This window comes from Coregonus lavaretus (genome assembly GCF_964263955.1).
Source record: "Coregonus lavaretus genome assembly, chromosome: 8".
Taxonomy (NCBI): Eukaryota; Metazoa; Chordata; class Actinopteri; order Salmoniformes; family Salmonidae; genus Coregonus; species Coregonus lavaretus.
In genome coordinates this window covers 19,999,967-20,016,487 of record NC_139995.1, presented here as the reverse complement: position 1 = coordinate 20,016,487, position 16,521 = coordinate 19,999,967, and the positions used below count along the sequence as shown (strand labels likewise).

Sequence of the window (16,521 nt, the reverse complement as noted above, 5' to 3'; positions counted from 1 at the left end):
GGTATATGGCCCCGTCCATCGTCCCTTTGATGCGGTGAAGTTGTCCTGTCCCCTTAGCAGAAAAACACCCCCAAAATGTTCCCACCTCCATGTTTGACGGTGGGGATGGTGTTCTTGGGGTCATAGGCAGCATTCCTCCTCCTCCAAACACGGCGATTTGAGTTGATGCCAAAGAGCTCGATTTTGGTCTCATCTGATCACAACACTTTCACCCAGTTCTCCTCTGAATCATTCAGATGTTCATTGGCAAACTTCAGACGTGCATGTATATGTGCTTTCTTGAGCAGGGGGACCTTGTGGGCGCTGCAGGAGTTCAGTCCTTCACGGCGTAGTGTGTTACCAATTGTTTTCTTGGTGACTATGGTCCCAGCTGCCTTGAGATCATTGACAAGATCCTCCTGTGTAGTTCTGGGCTGATTCCTCACCGTTCTCATGATCATTGCAATAATAATAATAATATGCCATTTAGCAGACGCTTTTATCCAAAGCGACTTACAGTCATGTGTGCATAAATTGTTGTGTATGGGTGGTCCCGGGGATCGAACCCACTACCCTGGCGTTACAAGCGCCGTGCTCTACCAGCTGAGCTACAGAGGACCACAACTCCACGAGGTGAGATCTTGCATGGAGCCCCAGGCCGAGGGAGATTGACAGTTATTTTGTGTTTCTTCCATTTGCAAATGATCGCACCAGCTGTTGTCACCTTCTCACCAAGCTGCTTGCCAATGGTGTTGTAGCCCATTCCAGTCTTGTGTAGGTCTACCATCTTGTCCCTGACATCCTTGGAGAGCTCTTTGGTCTTGGCCATGGTGGAGAGTTTGGAATCTGATTGATTGATTGCTTCTGTGGACAGGTGTCTTTTATACAGGTAACAAGCTGAGATTAGGAGCACTCCCTTTAAGAGTGTGCTCCTAATCTCAGCTTGTTACCTGTATAAAAGACACCTGGGAGCCAGAAATCTTTCTGATTGAGAGGGGGTCAAATACTTATTTCCCTCATTAAAATGCAAATCAATTTATAAAATTTTTGACATGCGTTTTCCTGGATTTTTCTGTTGTTATTCTGTCTCTCATTGTTCAAATAAACCTACCATAAAAATTATAGACTGATCATTTCTTTGTCAGTGGGCAAACGTACAAAATCAGCAGGGGATCAAATACTTTTTTCCCTCACTGTAGGTTCTATATAAAACATTTATATCACTGAGAACAGAAGCATAACGGCACATGGGTGACACAAAGCACATACTGTCTCCCGAGTTGCACAGTGGTCTAAGGCTCTGCATCGCAGTGCTAGCTGTGCCACTAAAGATCCTGGTTCGAAATCCAGGCTCTGTCGTAGCCGGCCGTGACCGGGAGACCTATGGGGCGGCGCACAATTGGCCCAGCGTCGTCCAGGGTAGGGGAGGGAATGGCCGGCAGGGATGTAGCTCAGTTGGTAGAGCATGGTGTTTGTAACGCCAGGGTTGTGGGTTCGATTCCCACGGGGGGCCAGTATGAAAAATATAATGTATGCACTCACTAACTGTAAGTCGCTCTGGATAAGAGCGTCTGCTAAATGACTAAAAATGTAAAATGTAAAAATACTTTCTACATTTGAATGTCACAGGAATCACTTTGTGAATTCCTTTGAAAGACATGCAATAGGTGCACTCACACAGGCAGGCGCACAAACACGCCCACATCTCGATGAGAATCCGGGAAATAACCTTATTTGTTTTGTCTAATAGCTAGAGGACGTATTTTGTAGATGTTAATGAGAGGCAATTAGTTTTGATTAAAAATAAGATTACTGCTTCTCCATGCAATGCTACTATATCAAAACAAAATAATATGAATCACTGTTTGGGCAAGACATTATTGTCAACAGCGAGATTCATTTCACAAATGGTACACATTGCTCTGAGCGAGGAAGGATGAGAAAACACTCATTTAGAAACGTGTGGGTCTTATCACCATACTCTGTTCACTTGAGGACTTTTTCATCATATTGAAAAGCTGTAATTATCCTCATTGTGTTTGTGCCTGTTGCCCGCGCCTGTGTGCCAATATTGTGTGTAATGACAGGTTGGACTCAGCCCTCTCTCTCTGTCTCTCTCTCTTCCCCCGGCAGCGTCCATTGTGATTGGGAAGTGGTGGTGCGAGATGGAGCCGTGTCTGGAGGGAGAGGAGTGTAAGACTCTGCCTGATAACTCTGGATGGATGTGCTCCTCTGGGAACAAGATCAAGACCACAAGGGTGAGACTCTGCTATGGCCCTAGACTAACACACACACACACACACACACACACACACACACACACACACATCACACTGAACACAGCACACACAGGCTACTCTCTCACAATGGCTATGGATGTGTCAGAAAAGCTATGTGAATCTGTTGGTTAAGTGAGATGTGGTGAGAAGCCTTTACATTACTGCAACCTTTAGAAAACAACAACAACAACCTATCAGGAGGTAACTTGAACCTGAGTGACCATAGTTAGACAAGACATATCTGATGTAAATGCTTTGGTACGTCCTCATCTGCTGTCCCATTATCATTTGGGTAACCGTCTCCTGTTTTTTAATATAAAATACCTACATTTTCAAAAGTCAAGCACCCTCAGTGGGAATGAAGTGTGCACTTGACACATATTCTGTATTTGTTTCTTTCTAGTGAGCTGGGCTTTTTAAACTGTAAGCAGAATATCCAATGACCTGTTTTTGACAGAGGGGTAAACTCTTTAGGAAGATAAACTTAGGAGCAAGTGCCTTTCCATTGCCAGGCAGAGTGTAAAAAAACAAGCTGAAGAATCGGCCATAAGAAATGAAAATAATAAAAGGAATAAAGTGAGCTCATCTAACACTCTGTGACAGGTAGATCGCCAGATTTGTATTCATTCTATTGACTCCCCAGACCGGGTGCAGCCTCCCGCTTCTCTTAGTGATTCGTGACCATGACTTTGAATAGAAACAGAGAGTAATGTGATAATGGTGACGGGAACAGCCAGGGAAGGTTAGACCACACATGGTTTCTCAAGGTTGTTCCACCTGCTTATGCAGTACACAGTCTATACTGGTATACTATTCCAAGCCCCCACCCTAAAAGTGAAAAGAAGTTGAACGGATGGTACGATTTTGCCAGCCTGTCAAGGTAAGCAAACTTTAAGAATGCCTCTCTGAATGCATTCTTTGGACAACAACGTGAAAAGCGTTTCATAAATTGGATGTAACCTTGGACGAACCCTCTGGTTGCCAAGCATAATTCCTAAATCAGTGGTTCACAAACCTCTCCTTGGGGACACCCTACCATCCTATGTATTTTATGTATTCCAGAGCTAGCACACCTGCTTCAAATTGTCAACTAATCATCAAGCCCTTGGTTGTGTTCCTCTGCTCAGACATTGCATGCATCAACCAATGGTTGCGTGCCATGTCATCGACTGTGCCGTCGGGCACCAGATTGCTAAAACATATGATGTGGTTAGCTGATATGTAAAATACCTATCCAGGCATTGTAAGATATGGTATGTGTCAGCAACGCCTGGGCAGAGGAACGCGCCCCTTGACTATGTGAATCAGTTAAGCTAGTTCAAGGCTAAACAAAATTGTGAAATGTATTGCGGTCCCCGAGGAGAGGTTTGAGAACCACTGTCCTAAAAACTCCTTATATGAATCAATTACTCTGTGCTGTACTAGAAGTGATCTGAAGTCAGTGAACAGGAATGGATCCTGTGTGTGTGCATTAGGGTAAGAGGCAAAGACTCTACTAAAGGATTTACTCCCAAATATACAGATCAACATTTTCTCTTGACCCTCTCTTTGCAGAACACTGCGCCATACTCACCTTTTTAGCTCTGGAAGCAAAATGCAGAGGATGCTTCAACAGAAACTGAGCTGCATTCTTGCTTCTGTTAAGGTTAGTCTCTCTCCAGCTTCTCTTCATCTGCACTTCACTTCACTAAACCACTATAGGAGTGTGACTGACTGACCTATGTTCAATGGCTTGTCATTAAACCAAATACTCAGTGAAAAATATTCAAGTGTGTGTGTTTACAGAATGTGCATGATTAGGCAGGCTTGACACAAATACTGTGCGCTCTCCCTTCCACTCAAGATTACAATATAACACACGCAGCACATGCAACACACGCAATATAAATCATGTTCGTAAACAATTTAAAAACTATCTCACGTATATCTAGAAATATAAAGACATGCATGCCGCCTGTCAACACGCACATACACACACGTATAGAAACACACACAGCCCTTGCCATTTGCTGTTCTGGTCAGATCGGTGTGTAATAGTAGGATCAGTCCCTCTCTCTCATCTATTCTCTCCTTTGTTTCATGTCCTATTTTGCTACTGGGTACTGTGTGAATTAGATTACAGTGCATAGTCCCAGTCTGCCAATCCCATTATGATGTGCTAATCTCGTGTGTGTGTGTGTGTGTGTGTGTGTGTGTGTGTGTGTGTGGTTTTGTTTGTGTTTGTCTGACACCCTTGGGTATGTATTCCTTCTGCTCCTCTTGTTGTGTGGGTTCTTATCAGAGCCTGCTTTATGTCCTGATCTGCCTCTAAGGGGGGCATTTAGACAGCTATCTGCGGACAGCATAAACAACAGACAATATAAAAGGCTTTTATTCCCTCTGTATTTCTCTGTTTTAATCAACATCCTACATTCTTTCTGCATTGAGAGGGCAAATAACCTCATATGCATTTGTTTCGTTATACTCCAGTAAATCCTACAGGACTTTTTTCCCCCTTTTCATTTCACCTGCAGGCTTTGATTTGGCTCTGAACAGCCTCAGTGAAATGCAATCAGGCACACGCGCGCACGCACACGCACATACTCACACATAAATACATCAGCTTTAATACTCGTTTTTGAAATTGGCATGAAAGAAAGAATCTGCCAAAGCGAGTGCCTGACACCCTTGTTTTCTGTCTTTTTTCTTGCTCTCTTTCAGAGGGGGAGCCCTGCTTACCTGTACTCTATCAGCAGCAGACAAGGCAGGCCTTTTGTTTGAGGAAGTCACAGTGAAGGGAACTGGGGAAGGACCCCTCCAAACACACGCCCAGCATAGATCCACATTACCCGCTCCATTGGCTAAATAGATCAATCAATTTCTGCTCTCGCCATACAATTACATGTAAAAGGGAGAGAACAAATAAAAAAGCTGAAATGTAACATCTTGTCTTCAGCTTCATTCTGCTTACCTGCCCCTTTTGTTATAAGGATCTAATTATATGAAGGCTTCAATATAATCAAGAATCCCTACCAGACAGACAGTACATGTCACCAGACAGATTAACTAATAGCCCAGGATCATACGTGACTGAGAGAAGAAGAAGAACAACTGATAACAGCTGTTTCACTAATACTTTGGTAGTTTCCTAGCTGTTGCCTCAGTATGTAATTAGATTCAGTATATGCTTTGCTGTTTCAAGAGCCACATGTTGTCTATTAGAAGTACCAGAAGGCACCTTTTCAAGCCAGTCATAAACCACAACAGGCTTGTTCAGAGCAAAGTGAACTGCCAACAGATGCATCACCATTAAATGTGTTGAATAAGGGAAATCATAAAACAATTGATCGAATGAACAACAGGCACCACCCCACACAGTAAAATCATGCTTTCAACTTATATTTATTTGGTAACAGTTCACATTAACCATCCATCCGCATTTTGCTTTCATAATAATGACATGACAGCTTAAAGGGGCAGTCTGCAGTTGCTAAATTTTCTGACTTATAAATTAATGATATGTACCCATTGATTGTTGAAGAATATAACTTATAAATGCCTTATGAGCTTAGTTCAACTGTCGTACCCCATCAGAAGCCAAAATATGATCTTGTTTTACTACAATGTTTTTAAACAAAGTAAATGTAAACATACACTGTGGCCTCAAAACATGGTTAAAACAATAATTGTGATATCATGGATGGTCAGTCCTTGCATCCATACCTCTGTCTATGAATTTGAGAGTGGTTACATTGATCCAACACCATCCCTCAGCTTTCTACTGAAACAGGGGCGGGGATTCACTTTGTTATTGTTTCAACTACTGATTGCCACTTTAACTGTCTTAACAGTATATTAAGTAGTAGACAAACTTTTGTTTTGTAGTGGAGTAATATTTGACATGTGTATATTATACTATGTATACCTCACATGCGACCAATGATAAGACTATGTCATTTGTACATTAAGAAAGTATATCTGACTCCATTTAACATTATAATAAAACCATGTGCGATCAAGTATTATGTATTTAGCTGACTAAGATCAAGGAATGGTCATGAGAAGTGAATATCAAAGCAAGTATTATTTAATAACTTGGAATGGATTCACATTCATCGCATAAAGCTTAAGTTACAAGGCAATACTGACATAAACAAAGCATAATTCTAGACATATAGATCCTAAGGTTAACTTAGACAAAGCATGAACAAAGAGATTTCTACTAGGCCAGAGGCCTAGAAGCCTAGGAAATTAGAATATATCACACAAACTTTTGCCAATGGACAGGATACAGGATAAGAGAGAGAACAACAGACCTTCATTTCATTTATAACATCTGAAGGTCTAAAACCTACCACCATTGACCAATCAAACAATACCAAGTTTACAGTTCACCCAGGCCCAATCACCACATGGTGTCACAGCATCTAAAGACTTGTGTGAGGGATGAGACCAATGTAAATAATACATAATTCCTGAGAGGACAATAAAACCTCTTTGCATAGAGTAATTTAAAGTTCACCCTGTACAGATACAAGTTACCACAGAGATCATTCATCCAAATAGATAGCTTCAGAGTTCTACTCAGAGGACAAATTTCAGATAGATACCAGACATGGACACTATAGTATTATTCTATCACACATTCAATAGTCAGTCCTCTGGATACTGCAGAGCAGTGGTCACCAACCGGTTCCCAAAGTGTTCCCATTTTGAACCATTTCATGTGTCTGAAGGTAGAACTCCGCCTACCCGGCAGGCCCAGAGAGCAAATGAAGTGCACCTATAGGCCTACCACTGGCCAATCAGATTGCTCAGATCACCGTGTCTGCATAGTTTTCTCATGCCATACACTGTAAAAAGAAGCCTCGAACGCACAGAAAAGTTGATAATGTGAGATTTCAAAAGTTGTAAAACCATGAGGAGAGAGACTCAACGAATACAGCGAAGAGCTGCTGTGTTTAAGAGTAAGTTCATGTTTAAGTTGTTATTCAGCACTGTCAACACTTCGTTCAACAGTTTAATAAGCCATAAAATGCACATTCTCCCAACTTCCACTCACGCTATAACCAGCGCTGCAATGAATGAGTATAGCAAAATGTTTCAATAAGCTTGCTTTGTTATTATTTGCAGCTTGTGTCTTTTAATATCAAGGAATATTTCACTTTCTCTGGTCATAGGAGTAACAACATGAATTGGTGCATGAGGCAGAAATACTGCAGCTTGAAGACTGTGTCCCCTTTTCTCAGCGGAGGGAGGGAGAGAGGAGGGATGGTGAGTCAGGTGAGAGGCAGCCTCACCACTCCTCCCTCCCTCCCCTCAAACTGACTATCAGATGCAGGCCATCAGTTCAGTAAAAACATATATAATTATTATGCTCACTCACTCAGCTGTGCATCACAAGTAATACAACAAATTATCTATTACCAGCGTGGTCAAATACCTTAAATGTTGAAATATATCATTTCAAAATGGTCTTAGAAGAACAACATTGACAGCGCAATTCAAGCTTAGCCAATATGCAGTGATAATGTATTTGGCCTATACTGTAGCATACTGCACAAACCTCATTGCTACAGAACTGTTTTTAATTGTTTAATGTTGCATAGGCTTACCTTTTTTAGGTTGTGTTTATTTTATTTTTAATTATTTGCGTTGGATCTCAGCTTGCATTTTGACTCATAAAGTGATCTTGACTCAGAAACGGTTAGTGACCACTGCTGTAGAGAGAGATACATTTTGGCCCTCAGAGGGGGAAGGGCGTACTGGTCCTTAAAGCATTGTCCTTTGCATTTTGCTGGGCCGTTTGCCATGCACCAGGTGAGAGAGAGACATAGTTTAGGGCAGAGCCTACAGTGTCATAAAGTGATTTGTCAGAAGCTGACATGAACTGCCATGACTGTTTATGTCATCTGTCATGTCATTCTCATAATAGTGTTATGTAGGCCTTATGATGGAAGGTTAATATAAAGTGGTTCTGCTTGCTTCTACTCTTTTGCTCTATACCCATTGTCAGTGTCACATTAAATGGATCTTGTTGTATGTTGTTGTTGTCTGGAGTTTTCTGTTCCTTGAGGGTGTTTCATTGCTTTTCGAAGAAGTTCCTCAACAAATGGAATGGATGTGTTCAGCACTTAACGAGAAACAGAAGAAAAGAGAATTACATTTACATTTAAGTCATTCTTATCCAGAGTGACTTACAAATTGATGCATTCCACTTCGGATAGCCAGTGGGACAACCACCCTCTTTGTTTGTTTTTGTTTGTATTTTTTTTAAATGTGGGGGTGGGGGAGGGAGGGGTAGAAGGATTACTATTATACTATTCCAGGTATTCCTTAAAGAGGTAGGGTTTCAAGTGTCTCGGGAAGGTGGTCAGTGACTCCGCTGTCCAGGCGTTGTGGGGGAGGTTGTTCCACCATTGGGGTGCCAGAGAAGCGAATAGCTTTGACTGGGCTGAGTGGGAACTGTGCTTCCGTAGAGGTAGGGGGGGCTAGCAGGCCAGAGGTGGATGAATGTAGTGCCCTCGTTTGTGTGTTGTGTCTGATCAGAGCCTGAAGGTAAGGAGGTGCCGTTCCCCTCACAGCTCCGTAGGCAAGCACCATGGTTTTGTAGTAGATGCGAGCTTCAACTGGAAGCCAGTGGAGTGTGCGGAGGAGTGGGGTGACATGAGAGAACTTGGGAAGGTTGAACATCAGATGGGCTGCAGCGTTCTGGAAAGTTGTAGGGGTTTAATGGCACAGGCAGGGAGCAGCGAGTTGCAGTAATCCAGACGGGAGATGACAAGTGCCTGGATTAGGACCTGTGCCGCTTTCTGTGTAAGGTAGGGTTGTACTCTGCGAATGTTGTAGAGCATGAACCTGCAGGATCGGGTCACGCCAAGGTTCTTTGCACTCTGGGAGGAGGACACAATGGAGTTGTCAACTGTGATGGCGAGATCATGGAGCGGGTAGTCCTTCCCCGGGAGGAAGAGCAGCTCCGTCTTGCCGAGGTTCAGCTTGAGGTGGTGATCCGACATCGAAACTGATATCTCTGACAGACATGCAGAGATGTGATTCACCACCTGGTTATCAGAAGGGGGAAAGGAGAAAATTAATTGTGTGTCGTCTGCGTAGCAATGATAGGATAGACCATGTGAGGATATGACAGAGCCAAGTGACTTGGTGTATAGAGAGAATAGGAGAGGGCCTAGAACTGAGCCCTGGGGGACACCAGTGGTGAGAGCACGTGGTGCGGAGACAGATTCTCACCACGCCACCTGGTAGGAGCGACCTGTCAGGTAGGACGCAATCCAAGAGTGAGCGGCGCCGGAGATGCCCAACTCGGAGAGGTTGGAAAGGAGGATCTGATGGTTCACAGTATCAAAGGCAGCAGATAGATCTAGAAGGATAAGAGCAGAGGAGAGAGAGTTAGCTTTAGCAGTGCGGAGAGCCTCCGTGACACAGAGAAGAGCAGTCTCAGTTGAGTGACCAGTCTTGAAACCTGACTGGTTTGGATCAAGAAGGTCATTCTGAGAGATATAGCAGGAGAGTTGACTAGAGACGGCATGCTCAAGAGTTTTGGAGAGAAAAGAAAGGGATATTGGTCTGTAGTTGTTGACATCGGAGGGATCGAGTGTAGGTTTTTTGAGGAGCGGTGCAACTCTCGCTCTCTTGAAGACGGAAGGGACATAGCCAGCGGTCAAGGATGAGTAGATGAGCGAGGTGAGGTAAGGGAGAAGGTCTCCGGAAATGGTCTGGAGAAGAGAGGAGGGGATAGGGTCAAGCGGGCAGGTTGTTGGGCAGCCGGCCATCACAAGTCGCAAGATTTCATCTGGAGAGAGAGGGGAGAAAGAAGTCAAAGCATAGGGTAGGGCAGTGTGAGCAGGACCAGCGGTGTCGTTTGACTTAATAAATGAGGATTGGATGTCGTCAACCTTCTTTTCAAAATGGTTGACGAAGTCATCCACAGAGAGGGAGGAGGGTGGGGGAGGAGGAGGAGGATTCAGCAGGGAGGAGAAGGTGGCAAAGAGCTTCCTAGGGTTAGAGGCAGAGGCTTGAAATTTAGAGTGGTAGAAAGTGGCTTTAGCAGCAGAAACAGAGGAAGAAAATGTAGAGAGGAGGGAGTGAAAAGATGACAGGTCCGCAGGGACTCTAGTTTTCCTCCATTTCCGCTCGGCTGCCTGGAGCCCTGTTCTGTGAGCTCGCAATGAGCTCCCGAGTGGCACAGTGGTCTAAGGCACTGCATCTCAGTGCTTGAGGCGTCACTACAGACTCACTGGTTCGATTCCAGGCTGTATCACAACAGGCCATGATTGGGAGTCCCATAGGGCGGCGTAAAATTGGCCCAGCATCGTCCGGGTTTGGCCGGTGTAAGCCGTCATTATAAATAAGAATTTGTTCTTAACTGACTTGCCTAGTTAAATAAAGGTAAAATAAAATGTAAACTTTAAAAAATGAGTCGTCAAGCCACAGAGCAGGAGGGGAGGACCGAGCCGGCCGGGAGGATAGGGGACATAGAGAGTCAAAAGATGCAGAGAGGAGGGTTGAGGAGGCAGAATCAGGGGATTGGAGGGAGAAGGATTTAGAAGAGGGAAGAGATGATAGGATGGAAGAGGAGAGAGTAGCGAGAGAGAGAGCGAAGGTTGCGACGGCACATTACCATGTGGGTAGGGGCAGAGTGAGTAGTGTTGGAGGGGAGAGAAAAGGATACAAAGTAGTGGTCGGAGACTTGGAGGGGAGTTGCAGTGAGATTAGTAGAAGAACAGCATCTAGTAAAGATGAGGTCAAGTGTATTGTCTGCCTTGTGAGTAGGGGGGGACGGTGAGAGGGTGAGGTCAAAAGAGGAAAGGAGTGGAAAGAAGGAGGCAGAGAGAAATTAGTCAAAGGCAGACATAGGGAGGTTAAAGTCACCCAGAACTGTGAGGGGTGAGCCATCCTCAGGAAAGGAACTTATCAAGGCGTCAAGCTCATTGATGATCTCTCCAAGGGAACCTGGAGGGCTATAAATGATAAGGATGTTAAGCTTGAATGGGCTAGTGACTGTGACAGCATGGAATTCAAATGAGGAGATAAACAGATGGGTCAGGGGGAAAAGAGAGAATGTCCACTTGGGAGAGATGAGGATTCCTGTGCCACCACCGCGCTGACCAGATGCTCTCGGGGTATGCAAGAACACATGATCAGACGAGGAAAGAGCAGTAGGAGTAGCAGTGTTTTCTGTGGTAATCCATGTTTCCGTCAGCTCCAAGAAGTCCAGGGACTGGAGGGTAGCATAGGCTGAGATGAACTCTGCCTTGTTGGCCGCAGAACGGCAGTTCCAGAGGCTGCCGGAGTCCTGGAACTCCACGTGGGTCGTGCGCACAGGGACCACCAGATTAGAGTGGCAGCAGCCACGCAGTGTGAAGCGTTTGTATGGCCTGAGGAGAGAACAGGGATAGACAGACACACAGTTGACAGGCTACAGAAAAGGCTACAATAATGCAAAAGAGATCAGAATAAAATTAAGTAAACATCTGGGGAAGCAAGAGAGCGGGGCCTCCCTCACTTAACTTTCACTGAAACACTCAAATATAACTCTCCCAACTTCCACTTTAGAAATTATAATTGTTGTAAACTACAGCGGTTCAATGTTTTCTAGGAATAGACTCTAACTTAGTTTATTCAGCTAGCTAACTTGGTACAGTATTCTTCCATGAAAACCGCCCAGGGTACTATATCCTATGACGCCATAGCTAACTAGCATGCTAGCTTCCAATAACACACGGTTTAGCACCAATACTTGGTTACAACAAACTACCAATAGTGTGTTAACACACTAAACAAATCATTAGTCTCTGTGTCTAACGTTGTGTAAAGTTTTGGGTTAGTTTTGACAGTTTGAGTGAGTACGTCGTCAATCTATTCAGCCAGTTAGTTAGCTAGCTAGAATAGTTAGCATATTAGCTAGCCATCGCTCTCTGTTAACGAACCAACCCCTCCTCCCACGGTATGAAACACACAGAGAAAGCCAAGCTAACGTTAACTAGTCACCCATGTCTTGAATTCATTTTAAACGACTCTGGTTACCAGTATAATAGTTAGGAAATCCTTTTCCAATCCATCCCTACCTGCTGCTGCTCTGTTCCTTTCCAGAGAAGGGGACAGAACAGACAGCTGAAATGACAGCATGTGCATATAGTGTAACAAACCTCTATGGGATTCAGTCTGTCTCTCTGTGGGAGAAGCAGGCGTAATGACAACTGCGCTTGTTATATTAGAGGTCACTTTCTGCTGGAACAAACTGTGACATTTTGCTATTCATTGATTGATAGAGATGAAACATATGCAAATGCTGGACAGCTAAGCCCTAAGGATTGGATCTCTGACCAAAGGGGCTGGTTCTGTACAGAGAGAAGAGAAGGGAGAGAGTACACATGGTACCTGCTACTGTAAGGTTGTGGCCTGGTAAAGAGAAAAGAGAGTCAAACTATCTTTGAATGGGAATGATCGAGTCGTCATGCTACAGGAAATCAGGCTTTCCAATATGGCATTTACAGTGCTTTCGGAAAGTATTCAGACCCCTTGACTTTTTCCACATTTTGTTACGTTACAGCCTTATTCTAAAATTGATTTTAAAAAATGTTTTCCCTCATCAATCTACAAACAATACCCCATAATGACAAAGCAAAAACAGATTTTCTAGATTTTTTTGCAGATGTACTAAAAATAAAATAAATAAATACCAGAGCAAAAACCAAGCCATGGTTGCTCTGACAGAGCTCCAGAGTTCCTCTGTGGAGATGGAAGAATCTTCCAGAAGGCCTTTATGGTAGAGTGGCCAGACGGAAGCCACTCCTCAGTAAAAGGCACATGACAGCCCGCTTGGAGTTTGCCTAAAGGTACCTAAAGACTCTCAAGATTCTCTGGTCTGATGAAACCAAGATTGAACTCTTTGGCCTGAATCCAAGCTTCACGTCTGGAGGAAACCTGGCACCATTCCCTACGGTGAAGCATGGTGGTGGCAGCATCATGCTGTGGGGATGTTTTTCAGCGGCAGGGACTGAGAGACTAGTCGTGCTCGAGGGAAAGATGAACGGAGCAAAGTACAGAGAGATCCTTGATGAAAACCTGCTCCAGAGAGCTCAGGACCTCAGACTGGGGTGAAGGTTTACCTTCCAACATGACAACGACCCTAAGCACTCAGCCAAGACAACACAGGAGTGGCTTTGGGACAAGTCTCTGAATGTCCTTGAGTGGCCCAGCCAGAGCCCGGACTTGAACCCGATCTAACATCTCTGGAGAGACCTGAAAATAGCTGTGCAGCGACGTTCCCCATCCAACCTGACAGAGCTTGAGAGGATCTGCAGAGAAGAATGGGAGAAACTCCCCAAATACAGGCGTGCCAAGCTTGTAGCGTCATACCCAAGAAGACTCGAGGCTGTAATCGCTGCCAAAGGTGCTTCAACAAAGTACTGAGTAAAGGGTCTGAATACTTATGCAAATGTAATATTTTCATGACATTTCTAAAAACCTGTTTTTGCTTTGTCATTTTGGGGTATTGTGTGTAGATTGATGAGGGAAAAAACTATTTAATACATTTTAGAATAAGGCTGAAACGTAACAAAATGTGGAAAAGTCAAGGGGTCTGAATACTTTTTGAATGCACTGTATGGTTGTGAATGTTGTCTAAAACTCTCTATATCACTCCAGCTTTGAAAAAAAGGTTGCATTTATCTTGAAAATGTTGAATGTCATCACAATATTATACCATGATAGTGAACCATACAGAATTATGGCAACATAGTGCTTTGGGCTGGAGAGTTGGGTTGACAGAGGTGGTGTGCAAAGGGCCACTAACAAACTGCATGAACAATCTGACCTGTGAGAGAGAAAGGCTATAAGCCTCCACATCCTTCCACCATCCACCCCCACAATCTCCAAATTACGACAGACCTGTTAGTATGAGCTGTGCCCAGGGCCCCAAGGGGTCCCCCAGGGTCATGCCCCTGTCTCAATCACACACACACACCTGGCTGCCACCACCAGCAGAGACCTGTGGTAAGAGCTTTTTATTAGCTCCACGGTGTGCAGGGTATCCCCTATTCTCTGTCCTCATTTCTGATTCTTAGACAGGATTTATCAGAGTCACAGTTTTAGTGAGATTGATTGCTGTGAATGTTGTTGATTTCGGTAAATGTGCATATGAGTAAATATCAAACATAATATCACATTTTTGAGGAGATATTAACGTTTAGATGATATATTGAGACACACTGTCAACCTTGGGAAACATGCCGTGGGTGTAACCAAGACAAGACAAAGGGAATGCAGTAGGTAAAGATTGAGCAGTCTAGTTCTTCATGAACATATTGAGCACCTCGTTCAGCCTTCTGAAAAGCCTTCAATAGCTGTCTGAGGGCTGCACAATGTGCCATTGAAATCCAGCGAGATTCACGACTGACACTAAAAAGAGTTGTTGAATTTAAATCACAGGGAGACAGTCAGGCTTATATCCCTTTTAGCAGAACCAAAGTCCTTTCACTGAGCTCAGATAGATGGGCTAAAATACTGAGAGATGATTGGCTGGTTCTGTTTGAGGAAGCACAGGCTTTTCCATGACGTTGATCGTGGGTAACAAAAGTGTGAAGTAATAAAGCTAAAAATATGCCACAGTGATATTACCCAGAGCAGATAAACACAGCATGGAACCACACCAAGGTTTTTGCACCGAAACTCTCTGATATCTTATGGATGAGAATGTACCTCAGTTTCAAAGTCGCTCACTCTCACAAAAGCTGTCTGTTTTTAGCAATAACAGCAGAGTGGAGGTGAGAGAGACCTCTTGTTTTGACATGTGGAATGGAGAATTCCTCTGGGTGTAATCCTCACATACTTGTATGCCTTTGTTCTATCTAAGTGTGTGTTTGTTTCTCTTCTCCTCTTCCCTGTATGTTTCAGATTCACCCCAGGACCTAACAAAGAGCTCCCTTGAAAGGCTCCCAACCAGGATTCCCTCCCTCCGAACGGACTAAAACTATTACATCAACGGCGACTGACTGGATTACCTGTGACTGCAAAAAAGGATATCCTCCTAGATAAAACAGCTTTGCTCGCGTGGTGCCAAGGATTTTAGACCAGACTAATCCCTTTTTTGATCAATGAGCCTCACGTCGGGACTCTCCTCCACAACAACCATGGCCAATTTCCTACATGCTCTTTTTTTCTCCCTTTCGAAACTAAAACAGCTTAGCGGGGGTTATTTAGAGGTTGTAAAAACGTTATTTGAAGACACTAACGCCTCCCCAAAGGTAAACTGTATTATCCTCACTGAGCCTCAGTGCCACTGAGCAGGGGATCCTACAGGATCAGTGGCACGTTGGAGGGACATTATGTGGGGATCGATTTAACCTTTTTCAATAATCTTTGTCATCGGCATCCATCTTAGAAGCAACATCTCAGCATGCCAGCTTTGCTGTGAATGTGCAGAGCCTGGGCAGTGACCCTGAATGCTGTTGACTCTGCCAACGCAACGCAATGCCCCCAGGAACAACAACAACACAGTGCTGATTAAACAGACACTCAGTGGTCACAGTGGTCAACCCAGGGGCCCACAGTCACTGTCCATGATTGACATGTCATTCAGAACTGTTCTTTGCTGGCACACTCTATGTAATTCATTGGAGCTTTTTCTTTGTACATAAGATACTTGTGTATATATATACTGTAAATATAGGATAAAAATGCAGTTTGGGGGCTCCCTTATTCAGTAAACATATCCTGCAAGGAGATCCATGGAATTCTTCAGTTCTATCCCTGATTATGAAGTACAGTGAATTCCTAGTCAAAGGTAGTGGTTGAATATCCTCTCTGTGTATAGGACTGTTTGCAGTGTTTGATTGCATTGAGAATCTCTGGAATAGACTTTGCGGGACCATAATGAGAAAGTATTGGTCTCATTCACATTTCAGTGATGTGCTTGGAAAACAGGAATCCCTGTAGCTTCTGTAAAGATGATAAAAACCACTGTACAGAACTGCCTCACAAAAGAAACAAGCATCAAAATTATAGACAATAACAGTGCAACTGGGCCAAGTATCTGAGAGTTAGTTTATGTCCTGTGTCTGCTATTGAGAATGGTTGTGGACTTTGCTTGTTGTGTTTAGACTCCACATTGACACACTGAAAGACTTCCCAAAGGACATTTTGAAAAATAAATTGAGAAAGTATTAGCCACGTTGGACAGACATGCAGTCCCCACATTAGATATACATACAGTCTTATCAGAATTAAAACGGTTTTCTATAATGAGTTTCCTGTCTCCTTTTAC

The 16,521-nt window shown here is 43.8% G+C and overlaps 1 protein-coding gene across 1 annotated transcript in view; it reads left to right on the top strand.

Annotated features, from left to right (window-relative positions):
* The window catches only part of LOC311133289 (chemokine-like protein TAFA-1), a gene marked incomplete at its 5' end in the record, with an annotated part of 266,183 nt that extends 262,297 nt beyond the window's left edge, over positions 1–3,886 (top strand). The window contains 2 exons of the mRNA XM_084166777.1: positions 2,113–2,237; positions 3,813–3,886. Of these exons, the coding sequence (XP_084022903.1) occupies positions 2,113–2,237; positions 3,813–3,839 (152 nt within the window). The 3' untranslated portion in view covers positions 3,840–3,886. The remainder of the gene's footprint in view (positions 1–2,112; positions 2,238–3,812) is intronic.
* Positions 3,887–16,521: the final 12,635 nt, after the last annotated feature.